The 22,641-nt window shown below is 38.9% G+C and overlaps 1 protein-coding gene across 6 annotated transcripts in view; it reads right to left on the minus strand.

Moving 5' to 3' along the window:
- LOC122401209 (calcium-activated potassium channel slowpoke) overlaps window positions 1–22,641 on the minus strand; it is a 121,333-nt gene that overhangs the window by 39,186 nt on the left and 59,506 nt on the right. For 3 of the 6 annotated variants that reach the window (XM_043403208.1, XM_043403207.1, XM_043403206.1), the window contains exons 8-12: window positions 9,997–10,107; window positions 7,134–7,239; window positions 4,659–4,811; window positions 2,361–2,516; window positions 1,829–1,959 (exon numbers count right to left, since the gene is read on the minus strand). In XM_043403208.1, coding sequence (XP_043259143.1) covers window positions 1,829–1,959; window positions 2,361–2,516; window positions 4,659–4,811; window positions 7,134–7,239; window positions 9,997–10,107 — 657 coding nt within the window. Of the gene's footprint in view, window positions 1–1,828; window positions 1,960–2,360; window positions 2,517–4,658; window positions 4,812–7,133; window positions 7,240–9,046; window positions 9,153–9,996; window positions 10,108–15,781; window positions 15,874–22,641 lie in introns of all 6 variants that reach the window. The other 3 variants (XM_043403203.1, XM_043403205.1, XM_043403204.1) reach the window with 3 other exon arrangements.

Here is a 22,641-nt window from a genome sequence, read left to right on the forward strand (position 1 = left end):
CTCTGAGCATCCGTGTCGCCAGCCAAGGCAGTAAAACGTGGAAGATTTCCCCACTACCGAGCAAGTGGTGGGAGGTCTTCCAAGTCGATTCTTTGGTTGACTCGACCTTAGGTGTTCTCATTTAAATGGTCTAGCTTGTATATACAGAGTGTCCCGAAAATCCCTGCGAACTTTCATGAAAATAAGCGAATTTCAAACGACTTCATACCGACACTTTTACGGGTATATTTTTATACAAGATGCAATCATCAAATGGAAACAAAACCGATCATTAGTTTGCTTATTGCATTTAATTAAGTTCTCTGATGCGTCGTTATCAAATTATAAAATCAACTTTAATGGGTTACAGTTATTGTAGTTTGTATAAAAATATACACGTGAGCTTGTTGTTCAGAAATCTGTTCGAAATTCGGCCCATTTCACCAAAACATGTAGAGATTTTTGGAACACCCCGGAGATATATAATCCATATAATGTATATATAGCACAGTGGAGCGTAGTGAAAGACATAGGCGAGGCAAAGCTTCATCCTTTTTTTTTTTTCTTTCTGATTCAAGAGACTACCGACCCTTCTCAAGTGATTCCACCGTCGTTAACGCGGGCACGAAAAGAAATGGTTGACCGAGTCCATGTATCTCTGAGACACGGATTCTCGCGATAAGAATTCTCGAACAAACTGTATATATGTGTTTTTCTGAAACGAACATTTTAGCTTTGGTGCTCGAGATTGTATGATCATTATCCGTGGACGTACAAGGGTAAGCATTTGCGAGACGAAGAAACTTTTCCAACGAAAAAATTCATCGACTTCTTCGAACGTTGGAACAGCCATTGCGTTATGGGTGAAATGGTCGTGCTTTAATTCAAATTACGAAGGCTCAGGCTTTATTAATTTGTTAATCGTTTTAATAAAACGTAGACGAGCAAAAGTTACCCATAACTGTTAATCGAATGCTCAAGTAAATCGCAAAATAACTGTTGCAGGACGAAGACTTTACTGGCCCAAAAATTCGTAAAATTATAAAGCTTTAGAATCAAAAAATTGATTTCCAAATTATTGTATTTAGAGTCTCGAGGTAAAATTCGTCAAATTGCACACATTCCTTGAGATTTATAACTTGCTGAATTCTCGAGTCGGCGGTCTTTCCTTGCGAAAAACAATTTAGCTCGAGTAGAAAACAATTAATTTTCGGTCAAGTAAAACTGATATTAAATTTCGTTGAATGTTAAGAATGCATGGACAGGTACTTGCAGGGTGTTTAATTTTAATCTATAAATGGATATGATCTCAGAAAATACATTGAATTGAACAAATTGAGTATGGTGAATTTGAAGGGAATCGAAACAAATCGTTAGCATTTTACAAAGAAATTTTTTAAGTGGAAAACGTTACGGATATTCTATGATCATTTACAAGTAGAAAGAATATTATAAAATTAAACCATGAATAATTTTGAGGAAGTATATGATATTAAACAAGAAAATAGTAAATAATCATTATCTCCTTTGAATAATTTGGTCACATAACATAGTCTATTCTAAATAAATTTTCATACCATTTAAACAACCACGAATGAGTTTGACATATCCAGAACGGTTCCACCATAAGATTTTCCTTCGCGAAATTCCAACGAGCGGCTCGATCTCCTGCAACCTTGGCACAATCAATTTGCTCGAATTAACGGTGCTCCTGTCCAGTTAATTTATAGATGAAAATACAACACCCTGAGCTACGGCACAAAACGAACGCGCAGAACCACAGATCTCGTCTCTTGAATCAGATATGCAGTTATCTGGTGGATGTTGGATTGGTCATGAACCGACTTACTCAGTGGCTTTGGCAAAAGGCATTCCAATGAAGGTAGGGCTCAGTGTTTCGGTGTACATCTCCATTCCGGTTCCACGTAGGTAGTCATTCTGCCAAGCCTGCATATCGGGCGACTGGTACCAATCAACCAACTATTTCTAAATCACACACGCTCCTATGCATGTACGGATTTCTCGCGTTTGTCCACAGTGAAACGACCGTGTATCGTTCTCGCACGTCGGCTCTCTTTGCTCAACGTTTCGATCCGGCGACAAATAACGAAAGAACCCGCGGCCCCGATGCACCGAACGCGCCCGACAAAACTATCGACAAAATTCGAAACAGTGATGTGGTGGGGGGGGGAGGAAAAAAAAGAAATGCTCGACCTGCGACATCAGTTTCTGAAAACATCACCGACGAGGAAAAAATGGTTTCGCACGCGATCACTGTGAACAGCTCGACCATGAAAAAACCTAAGGAACATTTTTCACACATGCATAGATAAAGAGAATCGGCAGATTATTCGTCTGCCGGTGAACGACATTCTACTGACCGTCTTGAAAGAACGCATAGCGAAGAGATTGGCCATCATTGTGCTGAAACCCGGGGCCAGACAAGACTGTGCGATGAAACCCAGCTTCAATTCGGCTAGGCAAATTACGTCGTCGCCCTGTTTCCAGTCCCATGATGGAATGTTTAATAAGTAGGCCTGGAACAAATTTCAATTTCTGTAATCAAACAGCCTATATATAGAAAATATTCTTTTCAAAGTAACGATACACGCGGTAGTCGCGATTTATTGTCTCCTATAGAATGATTCCTATTGCCATTTGAGACACCAATTATCGAATATTCTGTATATTTATGCAAAGTCAACCACATAGTTTTCTATCCCTGTTATTTTCATTTTTCAAAGTTCGATATTTCGGTAATTTTTATTTCATAAGTATTCAAAGTCAGTTTTACTTTTATAATTTGTTTCAAATGTTCGGCCACCACTGGCAAAAATTGTAATGGGAGATTCTAGAGGCCAAATAAGAGGAAAATCAAGAATATCAATTTCTTGATTGAGGCTTCGTTAAAAAGTTATTAAAAAACTTCAAATCATTCACGGAAAAATTATTTTCGTTTGCGAGGATCAATTACAACCATTTTTGGTCAATAGACATACCCTCGAAATCCTAACCACTTTCGAGAAAAAAATTCGAGTAGATAAGAAATTTTTCGACAAAATTAAAAAATTTCAAATCGTTCTAAAAAAATCGTTTTTAGTTTCAGGAGTCAATTACAATCATTTTTGGTGAATAGACATACCCTCGAAATCCTAACCATTTTCGAGAAAAAAATTCGTTACCGAAAATATAATTTCTGGTCAGAAATCTCTGCCTGAATTTTCATGTGAATCTTTAAAACATCATAACTTCTGAACGGATTGAAGGATTTTAATGTTTAAAAAAGCAAACAACGCGTATTTTGATAGAGAATATGTATAAATTCTAACAATATTAAAAAAAGTTGTTCCTTGACCCCGCAAAATGAGAAAAACACCATAAAAATGGTCTAATATTCAATTAGCCATAAATCCTATAATAGTGAATATATTTCAATGAAATTTTTTTCTGAAATAGAGCTCATGGGTGCCTACAAAAAAGTATTAGACAACTTTTCTGTAGGGCGTCAAACAAAATTACTAAAAATCAAAAACGAATTTTTAAGAAAAATCAACAGGGGTAGATGCTGAAATCTTTTGGCGAAAAAAAAATTTCAAATCGTACTGGAAATATTATTTTCGATTGTCAATTACAATCATTTTTGGTAGATAGACATACCCCCGAAATCTTTCGCACTTTGGAGAAAAAAATTCAGGAAAGTGGACAAAATCGACAAAATTAAAAAATTTCAAATTGTTCTGGAAAAATTATTTTCGGTTGAGGAGATGAATTACAATCATTTTTGGTGGATAGACACACCCCCGAATTCCTACGTACTTTCGAGAAAAAAATTCTTTACCGAAAATATACTGTGTGGCTGCAAAAGTTTTCTATAACTTTTTAACGAAGCTTCAATCAACAAATTAGTATCCTTGATTTTCGTCTTATTTTGGCCTCTAGAATCTCCAATTAAAATTTTTCCCAGGTGGCCGAACACCCTGTATAGCCATCGAATGGTTTCAAATATGACAATTTATACGAAAGAGTATGCTATTGGATTATATGTTATTTATTTTTCAGATATTTTTGTAGCTGACTCTGAGATAAATTTAACGACGAGTTTGTGTTATCAGAATGTATTATATCGTACCAACCATATTGCAACTGAAGTTAAAAACAATTCAACGACATCAACACGATTTTCAAACGATCTTGAGTATTATCACATATTGAATAGACACTTTGGAAATTACTGCTTTTCAAAGCAGAAAATTATAGAGTTGTAGATAAAAAAGATAAAACTGACCTTGATATAATTAATTAAGCTTATCCTGTATATTATAATAGACAAATTCCAAAGGTATTGTATTTTTTTAAAAGGGATGTGCAAGATCTATCTAATTTTTCTAATAGCTACGAAAATACGTTTCGCTTAAATAATCGCTAAAAATGATATTTAAACAAATAATCGAACCCACATTGCACACTACAATATAAGTTTCATCAAACGTATCAGTATTTGATGGATGGAGTTTTGATATTATTTTTCAGAACTAATATTCATATTATGAGAAACTATTACTAGTTGTCTGTCAAAAGCTAAAAACAGGTGCTACGTTACAACGTAAAATTGATCTCAAGGTAAAAAAAAATGACACTAGATCTAAGTTCCTGCGTGAAATACTTTTTAACAGTAATACCTTGTTGTGATATTGCATTAATTGAATGATAACGCGAATGTCATCCGAATAATTCTTGATAGAGATTACGCGCATGATGTTTGCCGCGTCTTCTGCGTCCGGATCTTGGCAGTACTTGTTCGCCAGTACCAAACACGCGTCTGCCTCGTGGACCTAAAAAGGATCGAGAGGTCTATATTCCACGTATCGCTTTCGACGTATGATTATTAATGAAAGTAAATGTAATTTGGGTGGGTCAGGAGTCAGAAAGCAGCAGCAAAGTAGAAATTGTTCTTGAACAGATTGTAAACAAAGGAATCGGCGCGAAAGAAAAAAAGAGTACCGCGAAAGTAATTTCAGCTGACCGATTTTTATTCTGTACAGGCATCTAACATGTAACTTTAAAACGTATCGTTCGAGTATATGATACTTTATGTGTTGTATCGTATCGGTAACTAATGATATTTTAATCTATATGTATATACTCTAGGTCTGTTAAAATCTGTATGAATAATCGCAAAGAGGTGGCGTTCGAAGTAAGTGAAACGTGTGATCTTTATCAAAAGTGGTGCATAATCGGTAAAATAACAAATGGAGGGATTCGTCATCGACGTATCGAACATACTGGGGAATGCAGCTACGTGCTAAGATTCCTTGCAAGCATTAATTTTAAGCCAATTTCTATTATGTGCCGCAGGTATGCAGAAACAAATGTTAAGTAACATGTCAAAAGGCGGGTATCTAGCCAGGTTATAAGGTAAATCTAAGATTTCGTTAAAAATTAAAACACAACATCAAATATAAAAGTTAATACTTCAAGTCTCTTTCATGCGTTTTCTCATATTTCTGTCCTTTCTTCCGTCATATTTTATAACATGTACTCTCGACGCATTTTTCGAACATTAATATGAAAGCAAGTCTCAAACGACATTCCTTAAATACGTAAACGATTAACTAAAAGCCGAACTGCTAATGTTCGCGGGATCAAAGCTTTCTTAGCATGCCCATCGTTCGTCGATATAGACCTATTAACCGATCAAAATAATACGATACTATGCAGACAGCCAAACAACGTATTGTGTTCCTTTACTGCGGGGTGTATTACATCTAACAAAGAGTTATTACTCACTGACGTAGAGTAATCTAGATCTCTAATATAATAAAAGAAAATAAATATATAACTCCTAGAAACAACGATTCGTTTAAACTAATCTTTCCACAAACACATACCCACCTCGATCGACAGCAGGCATGGATCTATCCAGTAGGTGCAAACAACCTTCAAGGAACTTTTTCTAATACAAGTTGCCATGTCAAAATATACGTGTGCAGGCACACGTTGGAAGAAACTAATGATATTTTACTTTCCGCTGTGACGTCTCTCGACGTCTCTCGCCCTCGGTGAGAGATAGCAAAATTAGGAGATTTCTCGTCAGGAGAACAAATTTATTCATCTAAACGTACAGCATGGACACTAAGAGCGTAACGCGTTCAATCGCGGATAGTCCATGGGACACGCATCGCGTGTTTCACCGACTCGATTCGAACGAGCTATTACAGACTGACGAGACACGAAAGCAGATGACAGCATAGGAAATGCGTCAAAGGGGTTTCATGAAACACCGTCAATGTGCACAGAAGGAAACACACAAGCAACAACCATCCTGGAGTAACAGCATTTTGTCCTGTTGCAGAAACGTCGGTTCTCGAACGACTACTGATCGTTTGGAGCGGCAACCATGACACTATTTTACTCATCATTAAAGTTGTCGACATATTGCATTTGTATTAAACAGAACATTGAACGTTTGTGTGTAATGACAATAATAATGCGTGCTAATTACGGGGCACAGTGGCTGATACTAACATCAAAATCAAGTATACAGACTGGTTGGAAGAATCGTTTCAACAACCACAAACCTTCTACTCGCTTCTGAAAAGACACAATTTTCTATAATTACCATTCAGATTTAGCAATCGTAACTGACGCACCAGTGGCTGTATTTAGACTAAAATCTCAAACACAAAGTTAGTGCAAAATATTGCATTGTGAAAATTGAAAATTAAAGAAAAATTTTTCGACAGAGTTATATGTGCCTCAAACGTTGAAAACATTTGAAAGAGAATGATTATACAAATATAATGCAATAATACGCTCAAAATATTTTTCGTAAATTTTGACAACGCTAATTTAGACTGGTCCACGCACAGTTTCGGTCCAGTTCCGGCCAATGTCCTATCCAAGAGATTTCAGATTGAATCAAAGTGTCATGGCGACCGCTGCCGTAGAAACGAAAGGGCAACGACAATTCAATGATTTGGAGGTGTATCGACAGATGGAGGAGATGGGGGGGCGGTGTTGCGGGTGAACTCGCACGATACACAAGTTGTTGCAAATTAGTCAGCGAGATTATCATACACTTACTTCGTGGTTTTGGGGGAAGGAGAAAGGGGGGTTTGGAGATTCTTTTTCTGGACGGTTGATGTGAGACTCACCTTGACGCGCTGTAGATCAATGGGATTCATGATAGTCCCCTGAAAGAACTCCACGGTGGTGAAATGCCGCTTGAACAGTCCCTCTAGCTCGAGATCTGGTGGTTTCCTAAACGGCACCGGCCCGACAAAACGACATGTTTTTCTTTATAAAAACATTCACCTCTGGTATCGGACTGCGCCTTTCGCGAGATATCGCCGAACAGGCCGACGTAGGTCGACGGACATCTGACTTATAATGTAACTAAATGGTTCGAATTGCTGTCTGCGCCAAGCTCTCGAGGGACAGCAAAAAGGCTCCTTAAGATATTACCCAGATTTATAGGTAAATAGATATATCTATGCACGTTTATACTGTTATTCATCTATTCTCTAGTCAGTCAGGAATACGTAGCCTCCCTCGTGGGCCATGGATACACGAGATGTAATGTGATAATAGATCTAAGTAAGTCTCTACTGCACGCTGATTCGGCTCCATAGCTCATTACAGCATACCATGCAGTCGCAGGCGGTTGCTTTCTACGTTATAATTATACTATGTTATAATTATATAATTCGTACATATATGTATGTATGTATATGTACATATGCTATCCACGTATATACGTATGAATGTATAAATATGTACATGTATGCCTTGTACTATATACATACCCCAGTACCGTACAATATTGTTCTTTCAAAGTGATTTCTACGATCATCTGCAACATTTGAATACGTACGATAAAACGTTTTCAATATTATTATGGTTCGATGCCATTTTATAGCACTCTTAAAGCCACTAACATTATTTAAAAATTGCTATGTATTGAGGCTCGTTCGTGATAAATGTTTGCAAGAAAGGTTGCAAGCTAATTTCTATTCGTTTCGAAAAAAAGATCTTTATAAAGAACATAGTTTTAAAAACTATTTTAACTGTACCTCAAAATCATTTTATTGAATAACAATTTGCATCATCGAAAATTATTTTCAGCTACTCGCGTAATTCACTGTCGTAATGAGAAAGTAACAATATCAAACGTACAATGGCGTACTTTCTAAATCACGTCACTGTGTGTCCATGACTTTATATGTACAGTTATGGATATTCTTGAAACATTACTCATTGGAATTTTCTAACGAATGACTATCTTACGTGTTAAAGATTATAATATTCGATATTATTGAATATATTGAGTACGTCCTCGCAATTGCCAGACAATCGTATAAATCGCTTCGCAAGAATCGACTTGTACGTACGTGTACATTTATATGTAATGCTACACGGTGCCACAAAATTTTGCATTCCCCTAAAGATAACAGTTGACACTTCCCGGTAGAATATATTCCGTATTCGAGAATCGATCGCGTTACGTGGCACCGAGTGACTTCATATAATTTATAAAAAGAACGAAATAGAGGAAGAGAACAAGAAAGTAAGAAAGAGTAATCACGAAAGAGAGAAGTATGAGTAAAAATAGAGAATAAATGAAGAAAACAAGTGGAAATAGAAAAATCCTGGCGTTCAAGTGGTATCAGTACGTGTTCATATGCACCTAACTCCAGCATAAGTGTAACCGGTCGTGTTGCCAACGAGATATCGATTATCTCGATGCTAGTAACACCGTGACAAACGATGCCGATTGTTTCTACGAGCTTACAGGACGCGTCGTAACCATGAATATACACGCTATACGGTGTGTGTATTTTCACATTGCTCGCAGTGTACGCATCAACGTACGTCATAATGTGAACAGATCTAGAATCGTTTGACAGATCATCACGTCGAATTACGTCCAGGTGGATAACCGCGCGATAACCTAAAGAACTGCAAAGAAATGAGAAGCGCGAGGGGCCACGCGAGGGTAAAATTGGTTGGTGGGAGTTGTATGGTTGGTGGAGGTTTTGTATGATGGTTGTTCTAGGGTTCAGGGTACCTTGACGCGTTCCAGATCCACGGCATTCATCATGGTGCCCTGAAAAAACTCCACGGTCGTGTAATGCCTCTTCAGGAGACCCTCCAATTCGAGATCTGGCTCTTTCCTGAAAACACAGACCACTCCTTACGACAATGACGATCAGACCTCGTATTCGTTCGATCGTAACCGTCCACCGACACCGTGTGTCTCCTTTGGGTTTATCCTTTATGTCAACGCTTCCTGTCGACTGGTCTCAAACCGTCTTCCGATCGAATAATCAAACACGAGCTGTTCGCGCTAAAAAATTCAGAACGAACGGTGAAACGCTGGATCGACGGTGTCTGATCGCCCTTGGCCGTTTAACCGCAGAACAACTTGTATAAGTGGGAAACCTATGCAGGACGCAACCAACACTTACCCTGTTACCCGTAAGTAACGACATCAGACGTGTATATTTTTTTCCTAATAGTGTTAATCGATATCGCATTGCTATTTAATAAACGTGTGCTTATCGGTAACGATTACAGTAGCAGACTTACTTAATTTCATATTGATCAACGATTTATAGCACGTGTAACATTATACTTAACGTAAATGACAGGTGAGAACGATGATATGTTCGTTTGGAAAAGATGAGGATAGTTTTTGGCGATGGTCAAAATTTGAATACATTGTACAAGATCGATATCGTGTTCAAATTTATGCGTTAAGTGAGATAGGGAGATAGAAGGATGTTTGTAGACGTCCTGTATAATCATCTGGTAAACTATCTATGCGGTGTAAGCAACAACGAGATCATCTGTCTATGCGAGAATGTCTCCGACTATGACACGTTACATAAATTATAGAGAAAAAAAAATTGGTGCCAATAGAGATCGATTATACAGGCTTTCGTGGACTAAATGAGCCTAGGAAAGTACAGTGCATAGAGACTGATTTGGAAGCAAAAGTAATATCGATGGTCATACCTATGCAAGAAGACAACTTCCACGTCAACGTCTTCGCGGTCCTCGTGCAAGAAGTCCTTGAGAAAGTGCGAGACTGATTCGTAGGTGATGTGGCCACACACGACAATATGTCTGCCAACACAACGAACGAATTAGATTCCACTCCCGCTGAAGTTCGAGAAGTTTAAAGAAGAGAAACTTACAAGCAACTACCATGTACACGTTCTATGTAATTACATACGTCTCAACCAATTAAGGATCTCGTTACGTTTTTCTCTCTACGTGTGCTGACCGACTGCTTTTACTGTGTTTTCCACTTGCTTTTCTTCCTTTGAACATGCCCCTCGAGGGCACTTGTCGTCATACTGCTCGAGAGTGTAAATACGGTCAAATGAATACGCGCGAAACGAACGGGTTAGCAGAACGGAGAGAGAGAAACGTGAATATCGTTGAGAAATCTAAAATTTTTAGCTCTTTCTTGTGCCAATTTAGTCTGCTGCCACAATAACAAAAAAAAATAAAAATAAAACAATACTCGAGTTAAAGTTCTGTGTCAGTTGTTCGAAGGAAATAGAACCATTTACAATTTAGAACGATATAAACGTAAATCGTACATCGAGAAAAGTACAATTTCTCTGACAATCAATTGAAACATTTACTACGTGATCGCGTAATTCCCGCTTCATCTATACGTATTATATTAACGTAGATAATTAATGGACTAAACTTACCGGAACTGCGATAGGAATTGGTGTGAGTCGTTTTAACCAACTAACGTGATCGAACAACTACACACAAGCGCGCGCGCACACGCATACGCACACACTCACGCACACAGACGCACACACAGTAAGTAATTTGTACTAGATATACAATATACAGGAAAAAAAATAAATAAATGATAAACGTGACAAGAGTTAGATAAAATACGTAAGAGTGCAGGCTCGTTCGTGTCTCGATCCTTGCAATCAAATACAAGCACAAAACTCGTTTCTATTCGTGTTAATTCTACGTGCGATGTACATTAATTAATGATATATATACTTCTTGCTGTTTTACAAGCGAATCAGATAAATGGTGCCTAAAGTGATAAGTGTTATTGCGTCAAGTACAAAACTTCACCATGACCATTCCATGCTCCACTTTTTTCTACTCTGTAAATAGTTAATGCGAGGCTCATCATGAACTCAGCAGACACCCGCTGTTTGCACGATCGACTTGTCTTTTTGTTCATTTTAATTTTTTTTTATATATCTCGCGAACAAATCGGCCCCTTCTCGGCAATACAAGGGAACGTAAATGTTACGTGCCACTGAATCCAACATGGGCCCAAACACATGATTGACATTAAGCCCTACTAGACAAGGTTACTTTTAAAATCTATCATACGGGACCGACGTTTTGTTTGTATAAATGTCAAAACGTGAGTGTCGTGTGTACAATGATCGAAGTTACGTAGATATCAGATATCTAACCGTTCTAAAGAGGTGCGTGTCGTTCGAGTCCTATTGCCCATGTAGAGAAAGTACCCGGCAGTTCAAAATGCTCGCACGTCGAGTATTGCAAATCGAACGTTACTCGTCGCCGATATCCGTCGATCGAAACATACAGTCAGCTTCCAAAACACTCGTGGACGTCTCGCGGTTTCTCTGTGTCTCGACACGGCGGAACGCATCGTAAAAAATGCACGCAAACCACGCCTGACGAAAACTTTTGCTAACAAAAATCTCATCGTCGACGATAGCACGTGTGAATGACAATCTGTTAGGAGTAACATGAATACATTCGACGAGCGACGCCTTGTGTGCCTCAGGTGCTATGACCAACAGTAACGTCAGAGACGATTGTGTGTAGAATATCAAGATGGCTACGAATCGTACAAGCTGAGTCGTCGAGAACAGGAAACCGAAACGCTTCCCTCGGTTTTCGAAGCAAAGAGAAACACCTTTAACGATCGTGACGAAATTCTTCGCTCTCGTGAGCATTTATACGAGTTGTGAACGTCGCTCTTTTCTTCGATCTATAAATTATTATCGAGCACGTCTCATAACATAACCTTGAAATGCGCTTAACGTCGAAAATATAGAACAAAGAAGCCTTCAATGCCTTGAGATATACACGATGTTCCAAGGTAAGTGCTGGTTGAAAGAACGCTTGTACTACTTCTAACGCAAATAGTTGGTGAAAAAATGTTCCCGATCGGATCGAATGTATCACGCGATTATTATGATTCGTTTGAAAATGTTAAATTCATTTTAGCGTTAGCTGAAATGTACGAGGGACACGAATATATTCGTAACTTGGAACAAATGCTATCGAGAGAAAAGAATTATGTAGATTTTTTTTTTTTTGTTTATCTTAAAAACCGAAGAAGATACCGGGTGTTCCGTTCGCGACGACTCGTTCTGCACATTCGTACGCGTGATCGTGTATGAGTAAGCGCTACACTTACATATTTGATGGGACTAACAGCCGCGTTACCGGTGTTGTTGGTTTCCTTGTCGTTTTACAGAAAATTACATTCGCAATGACACAAATCATGAATAATGATCAATTTGAAAAGAACGTACAAACAATTGTATCACTCTTCCCTAATCTAACAACTTGTTTTCTGGCTCACTGATAATCCCTTAAATCAAACATAAACTACGCATGACATGTTATGGTTAGCAATATACATATGCGTATACATACAGCTTCATATATGTGTATTAATACATATATATATAAAGCGTATACAGGGTGGGTCATGTAAACTGTTACAAAGAGTTTCCGGCAAAACTCGAAGTATAGTGGGATACCTAACCTTTCGTTAGTATGTTACGAGTGACAGGAACTATTGTTACAATAAAGGTTATTGTTTGGATCTTATAGGGAACAAAGGGGAACCACTTAGAAATTTGTCTGTAATTTATAGAGTCGAAAGGAATAATTTTTATAATGATTTTTTAGGTATTTAAAGATCCTGTCGTTCAAGAAATATTTAGTCGAATGAAGCTTTTGTATTGATTTTAAATATCTTGCAAGTGCAACAAATTCTAAAAATTATCAAACATTTAATATGGCTTCTTCAACTATACAAAATAAAACAAGTAGCATAAATATTTGAAATTCTATATGTTAAAAAATACGAAGGTAGTTCCCCTATTGTTCCCTAACGGATTCAACAATGTTGCCCTGCCATGTGAAGGATCATAGTGAAGCAAATTGAAAGTTGTTCTTAAAAAAGCAGAAAACAGAACAAGTCCGGATTTAAGACCTAACGATAACAAGGGAGGTTCGTAAAATCACGTGTAGCGAAAACTTGTAATCGTTTTAACATTTGTTGTCCTTTGACAATTATTTCTGCAAGCATGGATCGTATGGTCAGTGATTGCTCGATCGAGAACATCGAATCGTTTTATTAGTGTACAGAACAGGGGTGTCGAAAAATCCAAAAAAATTAGTCGAATCTCTTCAACGCATTAGGCAGTTGACGCACATTCAGGCTTATTATCAAGCTAAAGATTATCGTATCGAACTCTTTCTTAACAAATTAAGGAAACATTTTCTGAAGCATAAAGAAGATTACAGCTCGCAATCGGTACATTTTTGCTTTGTGATACCGAGTGTACATATTGTGTTACAACCTATACCTATACATATAACAGCTTTCGGGACAATAATTTGTAACAGTGGCCCACCCTGCATAATACAACCCAAGGCAGAAGTTCACTTTTCCACTTTCCTTTCTTCAAGAATTACACGTAAAAACGATAATTAATGCTGTCTAAAACACCAAGGTTATTACACTCAAGTGTTATATTAGGTCACATATACATATACGTACACACGTATGTAGCTCGTAATAAGCGGTAGAAAAAGAATAGCAGCGATTCCACGCGAAAAAAGAATAAGTATAGAATATACTTGAATATGGTGAATTTTTTTTATTCGAGGCTTCGTATTCGAGGAAATTAATTTTTAATACACGTTTGGTGCACGTGCACTCGACGGATCTCGCTGTCGACCACTCTATTTCCGTCGGTATTTCCTCTATTCGGTAATCTAGGACACGCAATAAGACAAGACCTCTACTGTTTAAAGCCTTCGATTTTATCCCTGCAGAATCCTTCTTTTTACATTCCAATTCGTCCCGCGATATCGCAGAGAGGCAGTCCGAACGAATCGTGTTCGTTCTGCTCTTTGAATCACACGCCCGTCGGGATGTCGATGATTGGGATATCGGTCTCTCTGGTAATTAGCCACGGCAGAAGCATAACCGTCACATGCACCTAACGCATGAGTTATATCCGTATTCTCTCGAGTGCTGTATCTAGACATATCGATAGATTGATGGAAACTGAGAGTTCCTGCCGCAGGGTAAAAGTAACTTAGCAGAACCGATATTGGCAATGTTTAGAAGCGAGATCCGTTGAGGGAAATAATCGTCGAGTGCCTCTTTTAGAAAATTATTTCATGTTTACTATACATATATTTCGTCGCGTAGAATCATCATTTTTCCAATTTTACCGCCTACGTATAATGTATACATACGGGTAATATGTATATAAATATATATATTTAAAATGTGACTTAACAAACACACACACACACATATATGTGTATAATGTATGCATTCAATGTAGGATATGCAGGGTACATGCTGGGCGTTGACCCTTTGCACTCGGAGAGAAATACAGCTCAAATATTTACTTAGCACGTGCTGTCTAGTCCGCGTCCATAAAATACGTCCTCGCGAGTATTAAACTCCGAACGAGATGTTAAGAAGTAACGCGTACCAGCGCAAATTGTTTGAATTGCGCAAATTGTTCGAACGATATTACGCGATACGCGCTTTACAGTTGCGGGCGATTCTCTAATTTATGCTATGTCGAAGTAGCTAGGCCAAAGTAGCGCGAGTTCTACGTCAAAGCTGCGGAAGCGAATTACCCGATTCGCTTCTAAGATAATTATGGTCAACTCAGCGACTGTGTCGGCGAAGAACAACGCAACAACGAGGAATTAGATTTGACGCATGGTGGAACGTTGCCACGGTCAAAGTTGCTCGACTCAACTGTGAGCAAATAACGTTTTGCAGTCAACGAAAACAACGAATCAATCCAATTATTTTTGCTCGTGTCGAGAAGGTGAAATATTTATTTATGAAAAATCGCACGGTACAACGTCGTAATTCCTCGTTGTAAGATTGGATGAAACTAGCGCAGTAAAGCCGTATTTGTCCCAAGTGCAGTCAGTGTGAACGAACAAGCTAACACCAGTTGCTGGGTACGGTAGATCTGTGGTAACAATAGGACTAGCTGGTTTGACCGGTTGAAGGTGTTGCTGGACGGAGTGAAGGACGTACTGTTCAAGGACTGTCTCTGGAATGGCGACCGTCGACTGACAACTAATACCGGGAGCAGGTGTGGAACTGAAACTCGTCGATTCTAACACTGTTCTCTAAATATAAGTGTGTATAACAAGAAATAACGGGCAGTTCAAGGAGTATCTCAGGCTTGTCGGTAAGAACGTGGCGTGTATTCTGTGTGACCGTGAGAAAATAGAATTGTAATCGGGGTGGTGAAGGGATCTGACATCAAGGCAAAGTGTGATCGTGTGTCGGTGTTCAGGTGCATACGATCAGAAAAATGTGGCACAGAGTTCGTTTGGTGTCGTGCTAGAGGTAGGAAGGGCAGAGGAGGAGTCAGACTTACATAATATACAAGTTGTTATCATACGAGAAAGTATCGGGTAGTTGATAGTAATCAGGGTTGTGAAAGGTGGCTCAACTCGGGAAAGCTAGTTGGTTGGTTGTGTCTCTCACCTGCGACCTCGCTCGTTCTTCAAAGTGCCGCCATACTTGTTTCGCGTCCCGATCAGGTCAATTATCTCGGGGATACAACTGGCGAATATGGCCTACACCACGTGATAGAACAAAACACAACATTCGCATCAATACACTTGTGTGATAACGGTTTGCAATTTTTTGCTTTATATTTCTTTTTTTTTTTTTTTTTTTTGCATAAGTCTTGGTCGTGCTATGTGAATCGGTATCGTCCCGTCGTGTCAAGGTAATCGCTAACGCGTCGAATGCTGGTCGTACCTTATTTGCTCATTTTTCTGGGGGTGGGGGGGGGGGCGGGTGACGAAGGGGTGGGAGGAACTTTGCATTTATGAACGGAAGTAAGTTTTATGGTTCAGCTACCGGGCTGCGTAGCCACTCATAGTGACACGATTAATAGTGCTGTACCACTATGCGCGCCACGGCCCAAATAGTTAATATGTATAAACGTATACATATTACGCATATATATATAGAAACGAACACGTTCCAAATAAAGGGCGGGGTAGGTAGGCTACCTACACCTAGGTCCTACACTCCTACACCTAGGCCTAACGATAACTACACGTGCCGACACGTCTACCTAGTCCATTGGCAGGTAGGTCATATATTCATTGATCTTTTACGCGTACTCTTTGGTACAACAGTTTGGTTCTTAACAATTCTTTCATTCATCTGGCTTTTTACAACGAGGCTGGTTGAATCTTCTAATTCTGAACATGTCGTGCACCGCTTCTGCCTCTCGGTGGATACGTGCGGACGTCAATTACGATTGAACGAAAATGTTTTCACTTAACATGTTCACGTGATTCCGAATCTCTTTGTATAATACGTAAAAAAGAGGACAGAAGTTACCAGTAATGCAGGGGTTACCATGAATACGCTGTATTGTCTCACGGAACTTGCAAAGAGCGAAAGAAAAGATGTTCCCAGTTGGAATAGGTTACAATTTCACGAGACAAGTTTCCGATGTGGTAATATTGTAATTACAGTCACTGCCACATGCGTTCATAATACGTACGTCGATGCACTATTCTTATTATCGGACGAATAACGCGCTAACTCATCATAAGAGAGCAGTTAGCGAGCGATGTTAGCGTCTGTTCGATGTTAATCACTCGTCTACACTAGCGTTTGACACAATCGATGTAACGTATGCAAAGTGTGTAGAACAGTAGAAACAAAAAGATATTGTTGCCTGATCGTGGTATTCGCTTCGATTATTTCCTTTTACCGCGTTACGACGTTTGATCTCTTTCTTCCTCCTCTCCAAGAGAATGCACGATGCTCTCTATTCACGTGTGTACACACCAAATATGGTAAACTGACGTCCCGGATGACAATTCTGAAGCAAGTGCACGTTCTAAAACGCTACAATGCTTTTTTCGGACGGAATCGCCGATCGGCCCACAGAACTCTCACACATCGGGTGTGCTCGATGGTCGACACACGAATGATTTGTTCGCCAGAAATAAGATAAAATCATTTAACATTTGAATGAAACGACTGACATCGAGTTTATAAGTATCATATTATAAAGACCTTAACATATCGAAATGAAAAGTTACTGTAACGATGCAAAACTAACGCGACCTGTATCGGTGAACTCGTAATTTCTTTCGAGTAAAAGATCGACTTCGAAAAATTATCTTATTCGTGGCATAGAAATATCATTAATGGACGACACTTTCACGAAATACCCTGAGTATCACAAATATCCATCTTCGTCCCGGTTATCTAGGCCAGTGGCTTTCAACCGATAGCACTATGAATAGGTCAGAGGAATTTATGAATATTTGAGAGTATCTTTTTCGACTCGTACATATGTAAATACGAATAGCGTTACGCGAGACATTTGTTATGTGATCGAAAGTGTGCCGTGGCTCGAGAACGGTTGAGAACCGCTGATCTAGACCATGCACGTCCACTAATAAACCAGGCCAATAGACGATCGATCTCGAACGACTAAATTATCCACGAAAAAAGCGGTGCGTCTGCGGCAACGAAGTCTGTGAGTGTAATCGCGTTATATAATACATTTGCAAAGTTATAATTTTCGTTTTGCGAGAGAATCGAAGGAAAGTGTTTCTTGGGACATGGGCTAGTGTCGATCTACGCATGTATATTGTTTCCTTTCCGCTTTCCTTTCGCTCGGTGATGTTTGCCAATTCGAATACTTATATACATACGTATATACGTTTTCCATACACACGTAAACATATACGAGTGATATATACATATGGGCATATAGTATGTGTGCACGTACGCGTGCGTGCATACACATCGTGCACGTATATTATATATTTTATAATATATGTACTGGAACGTGTACGTACGCACGCCTACATCTAACGTGTCGACGCGACGATCGCGGCGGAAATGGTGACGTTTGGTCATTTCCCTGACACTTCCCGTCTCAGAAAAGAGTTCATCGAGTGGCTGTGACTGAAATATTCGTGTATCATTTCCAATTTGTACGTACATATCTCGTATACACATGTTTATGTATGTGTATGTAAATGTCAAAGAGAGGGGCAGAGAGAGAGACTTGTTTTCTCGATGTGACTGAAACTAGACTATCTATATGTCTGAACGAAGAATGGGATGATGAACGAGCGTTTCACGGGAAACGCCGAGAAGGCTGTTGCAGTGATCAATAGCACACATTACATTTTCATCCGTGCCACGGTGTTTAATATCCGAGGAAAACTGAATCGATAGACACTACTGCGCGGCGAGAACGTTACCGTGTTCGATAATCGTCGAACCTCAAAAACTGTAGGACCATCGAGGTGTCTCTAAAGTGCATGCAAACTTTACGCATCGTCTGGATAACGAAACGCAATCACGAAACGACGTACCTTCGACGTTTCGTGTCATAATGCGCAGAATGTTTTGCTTTATTTCGATATTACCGATCAAACGGACACGTAAATGCCAATGTCTATGATCACGTGTCTACATCAATTCAACAAAAGGATAGAAAAGAAAAACAACTGTTCACAACGAATGGAATAGAAAAAAAAGAGAAAAAAAAGAAACGTCCGACAGAAGTTGAACGATCTCACCAAACCGTCGAACGTTCAACGTGATAATGGACATAATCATGCTATCAACTGTTTGTTTCTATTTGTTTCATCATGCGAAAACGTTTGGTATCTCGTGCCTGACTTCGCGCGTTCGCCTTCTCCGCGTTCGGCCCGTTCGACGCTGTAGGTAAATGCAGCATTGTGTCTCGCAATTATTATACGTGCAATTTCTACTAATAAAATCCCTAAAGAGCAGCCGCATGTGCCTACGCCTGCACCCCCTCTACTGCTGTGCTCTAGTTCAAGTGCCAAGTATTGTTATTATATCAAGCAAGAGAAAATCACGTCTCGATCGACGATGATAAAGGCTCCTTCTCCTTTCATTCGTGCGTCGAACAAGAGAAGTCGCTCTTCTCTAAAGAAAAAGGCCATTCACGCGATGGGTTCTCGATCGCTTTTGGAAATTCTACAGGCTAGCCAGAGCACTATCGCATGCCACCAAGAAACTCAATTCGTGAAGAGAGAGGGGACAGAGATAGAGAGAGAAAGAGAGAAAACAAAAATTGTTCACGGGTCGCCGATACTTTCTTGGAACTTTCGCGATTCGTGATAATAGCTTTTTCGTATTTCTCGCAACGATCGATAAAGCGCCAGACATTTTGTACAAGTATCAGCGACAACCGTAACCTGCCGCTTCACGACTCCTCTTTTCGCGCGTTTCTACTGGCCACATCTACGATCCAACGATCGTCCAAGATTGCCGAACGATCTACGCTACTCGAGTAACAAATGTGCTTGACCGCTGTAAGACGGCGGATGTGTACTGCTCCGGAGAATGATTTAAAATGTGATTCCAAGCGAAGAGAAGACGTTTCATTTTCATAGATTTCTTTCTACTTTCTTCTCCAGAAAATTGATCACGATTCGCTAAGTGAACTTGCGCAAAAACCCAGTCGCGTTACTGTTTCATAGAGTCTTAAGGGTTCGGGAACGTGGTGAATCGAATCCCTGCACGACGTTTAAAAATCATCGATGAATCGAGGACCAAGTTCTGCGAGGACTAAATTCATCGACGGAAACGCATAAACAGCGATCACTGCGTTTTCACGAGGAAGAAACGTTCCTGAAACGATCGAACGATCGTCTTGCTGTACTCATCGATTTCTCATTGTTGCGTCCACGTAATCGAAACAGTTGCGCGGAACAGGAGAGGATGATTCGAACAATGGCGATGTACGGTCTCCGGTGCACCAGAGAGTGATTTTAATAACTGGGAGAGGCTATAGCTCTTTTCGAAGCGACGACAGGAAACATTGGTGAAGGGCAAAAATTGATCGACCGAACGAAAATCATTTTACCGTGACATGATCCTTCCTTTCAAACGCAACAGAGCGAGTACACGATGCGTTTGCGTATGTTTTATGAAAATATGCACGATAATGCGACAAATACGCGTAAGCACATTAATGTTGAGTCATTGAACAGAGCGATCGTTTCAAATGTGTTCTCAATTATTTACCATTACGTTTTCTCAAATACTTTAACGTGCTTGCTTATCTCAGTTTTAATAATTCATATTTTTTTGTATTGATGAGAAGATCAAGAACGTTTATATCAGCGCAACACATTGTGAAACATGTAACATATTTAGTACGTAATACTAAAACATTTAAACAGTTACTGCCACAAAATAGACTTCTAACAAATAACGCAAGATACGTTGCAAATGATCTTTTAAAAAAATACAATATGTACAACGCTTCTAAAGAAAGTACGATCACGTACTGTTTACTTCTACTTTACGTCTTTGTTCGATCGTACAAAATTATAATGGTGAAGTGACGTAAAGGCTCCACTCCTAGTCAATGAGAAAATTATAATATTAAAAATGATGATACACTAAGCACGGAAACGGATAAAAATATAACCAAAAGTTTCAAAAGTTACGAATCTATGAAGGATTTAACGAAAATATTTTGAAAGCTTAATGGAAGAAGCAGCGAGAAATGAGAGAATGTCACCAGGTAAAAGATGGAAGAAGAGCAGTGTATGAAAAAAAAAGAAGGAAAAATAGGGACAGACTGTGGAGTAGGTGTCATTGGTATGAAATTTGGAATTAAAGTGTATGAAAGATGTATGTACTCTGAAAGTAAATCAGAGTTCATCGTTTCACATTTAGTTAGCAAAATTCATCGAGAGGTAGAATGACGTGATCGTACTTTCGAGCAGAAAAATAAAAACGACGACAAGAGCTTTTTAAACGTACAAGGTGTTTCAAATTTCGTGGAACTCGCTTCAGAGGTATAATAGAAAACGAAAGCAACGAAGAGTGTTCGTATAAAAGTTCTATCTGACTTTGTTTCCAAGTTACCAGCCATTTTTATATTCCAGTAATGTTCAGCTGCTTATTGGAACCATTGTCGTTAAGATGAAAAATGTTCAGACCTGTTTACCTCGATTCGTAGATCAATTTTATGTTAATTTCTTGAGTAATCAATCGAGCAAACTATTGAAAGAGGTACTACGTGATGTTGCACGTCGAATGTAGTTTATGCACGACAGTGCGCTGCCATATTTCAACATAGTACCCAGAAACTTCTTGAACGAACGAGTTTCTAACGAATGGCTGGGTCGTGCAAGACTTATTGCCCGACCTCCTCGTTTCTCGGACTTAAATCCTCTAAGTTTTTATTCCCGAGGCCACTTGAAGACAATTGTTTATTCAGCGCTCGTTGCCAGAATTGAATTACTTCGTCGACGCGTGGAACAAAACTGCCAACGAATCGAATACGTATTTTTGCAAAATTGGTAAACAGTTCCGAACAATAGCCGCACATTACTGGAATATGAAACTGAATATAACTCGGGAACAAGTTCAAACAAAGCATCTATTATGTTTACGTGAACCTTTTCGCTGTTTTTATTCCCCTTCTCCATCGCTGATGCGGATTCTGCAGATTATGAAACAATGTATAATGCGAGACGAAACACATTTGATAAAGCGGACACATTAAACATCGGCATAATAAGTAACTGGGAAATATGCAGTTTTCGACAGCGGGGGAGAATATTTTTTAATGTACGTGAAAAAGTATGGACAGCAAGGAGTTTCATTGTAACATGGGATTAATTCCAAGAGGAATCCAAATTTCAAATCCTACGAATAGGACGAATCAAGAGGCATGGATATGTTTCGGTTCTATGAACCAATAAAATGAAATGATATTTAGGAAGTAATGAAATGTAAACGACGAGACAAAAATCATTTGTGAATCTTTGAAAGATCCAACTCGATCTCACATGTTGTGGAAACAGTATAATAGGAGATTTTTAGTACTTGTCATCCACGTATGTTTCGTAGTTTTTAGTGATATGCTTTTAGCATATAACCCAAAATGCTTATTTTGAGAACAGACGAATACAGGTTATTAATCGTAACCTGTTGCTAATGATAAATTGTGATCGAGATTATCGAATATTTTGGTAAAATTCAACGACGTTATACAAAACACACGACGCGAATCAGACGCACGCAATACAGTATGTAAGAACAGAGGTTGTAATATTAAACGTACGACGAAAATTCGTCGAGGGCTTTCAGCAGAGCTGTTCAGAAAATTTGTAGAGTTAAGTATAATAGAGGTTTTCGAAAATTATTTATAGGAAGGGAAGCACAGAAATTAAACAGAGGCAATTATGTCGTTTCGAATTAGATTTAAGGATGTATAGGCTCGATGGATGAACAATAAAGTTTCTTTAGGAATTGAGAGATTCCAGAAGAAAGCTATAGAGCCAATATATGAAGTAAAGGCT

This window comes from Colletes gigas, unplaced genomic scaffold, assembly GCF_013123115.1.
Source record: "Colletes gigas isolate AHSC1104 unplaced genomic scaffold, ASM1312311v1 Colletes_gigas_Sc00022, whole genome shotgun sequence".
Lineage (NCBI taxonomy): Eukaryota > Metazoa > Arthropoda > Insecta > Hymenoptera > Colletidae > Colletes > Colletes gigas.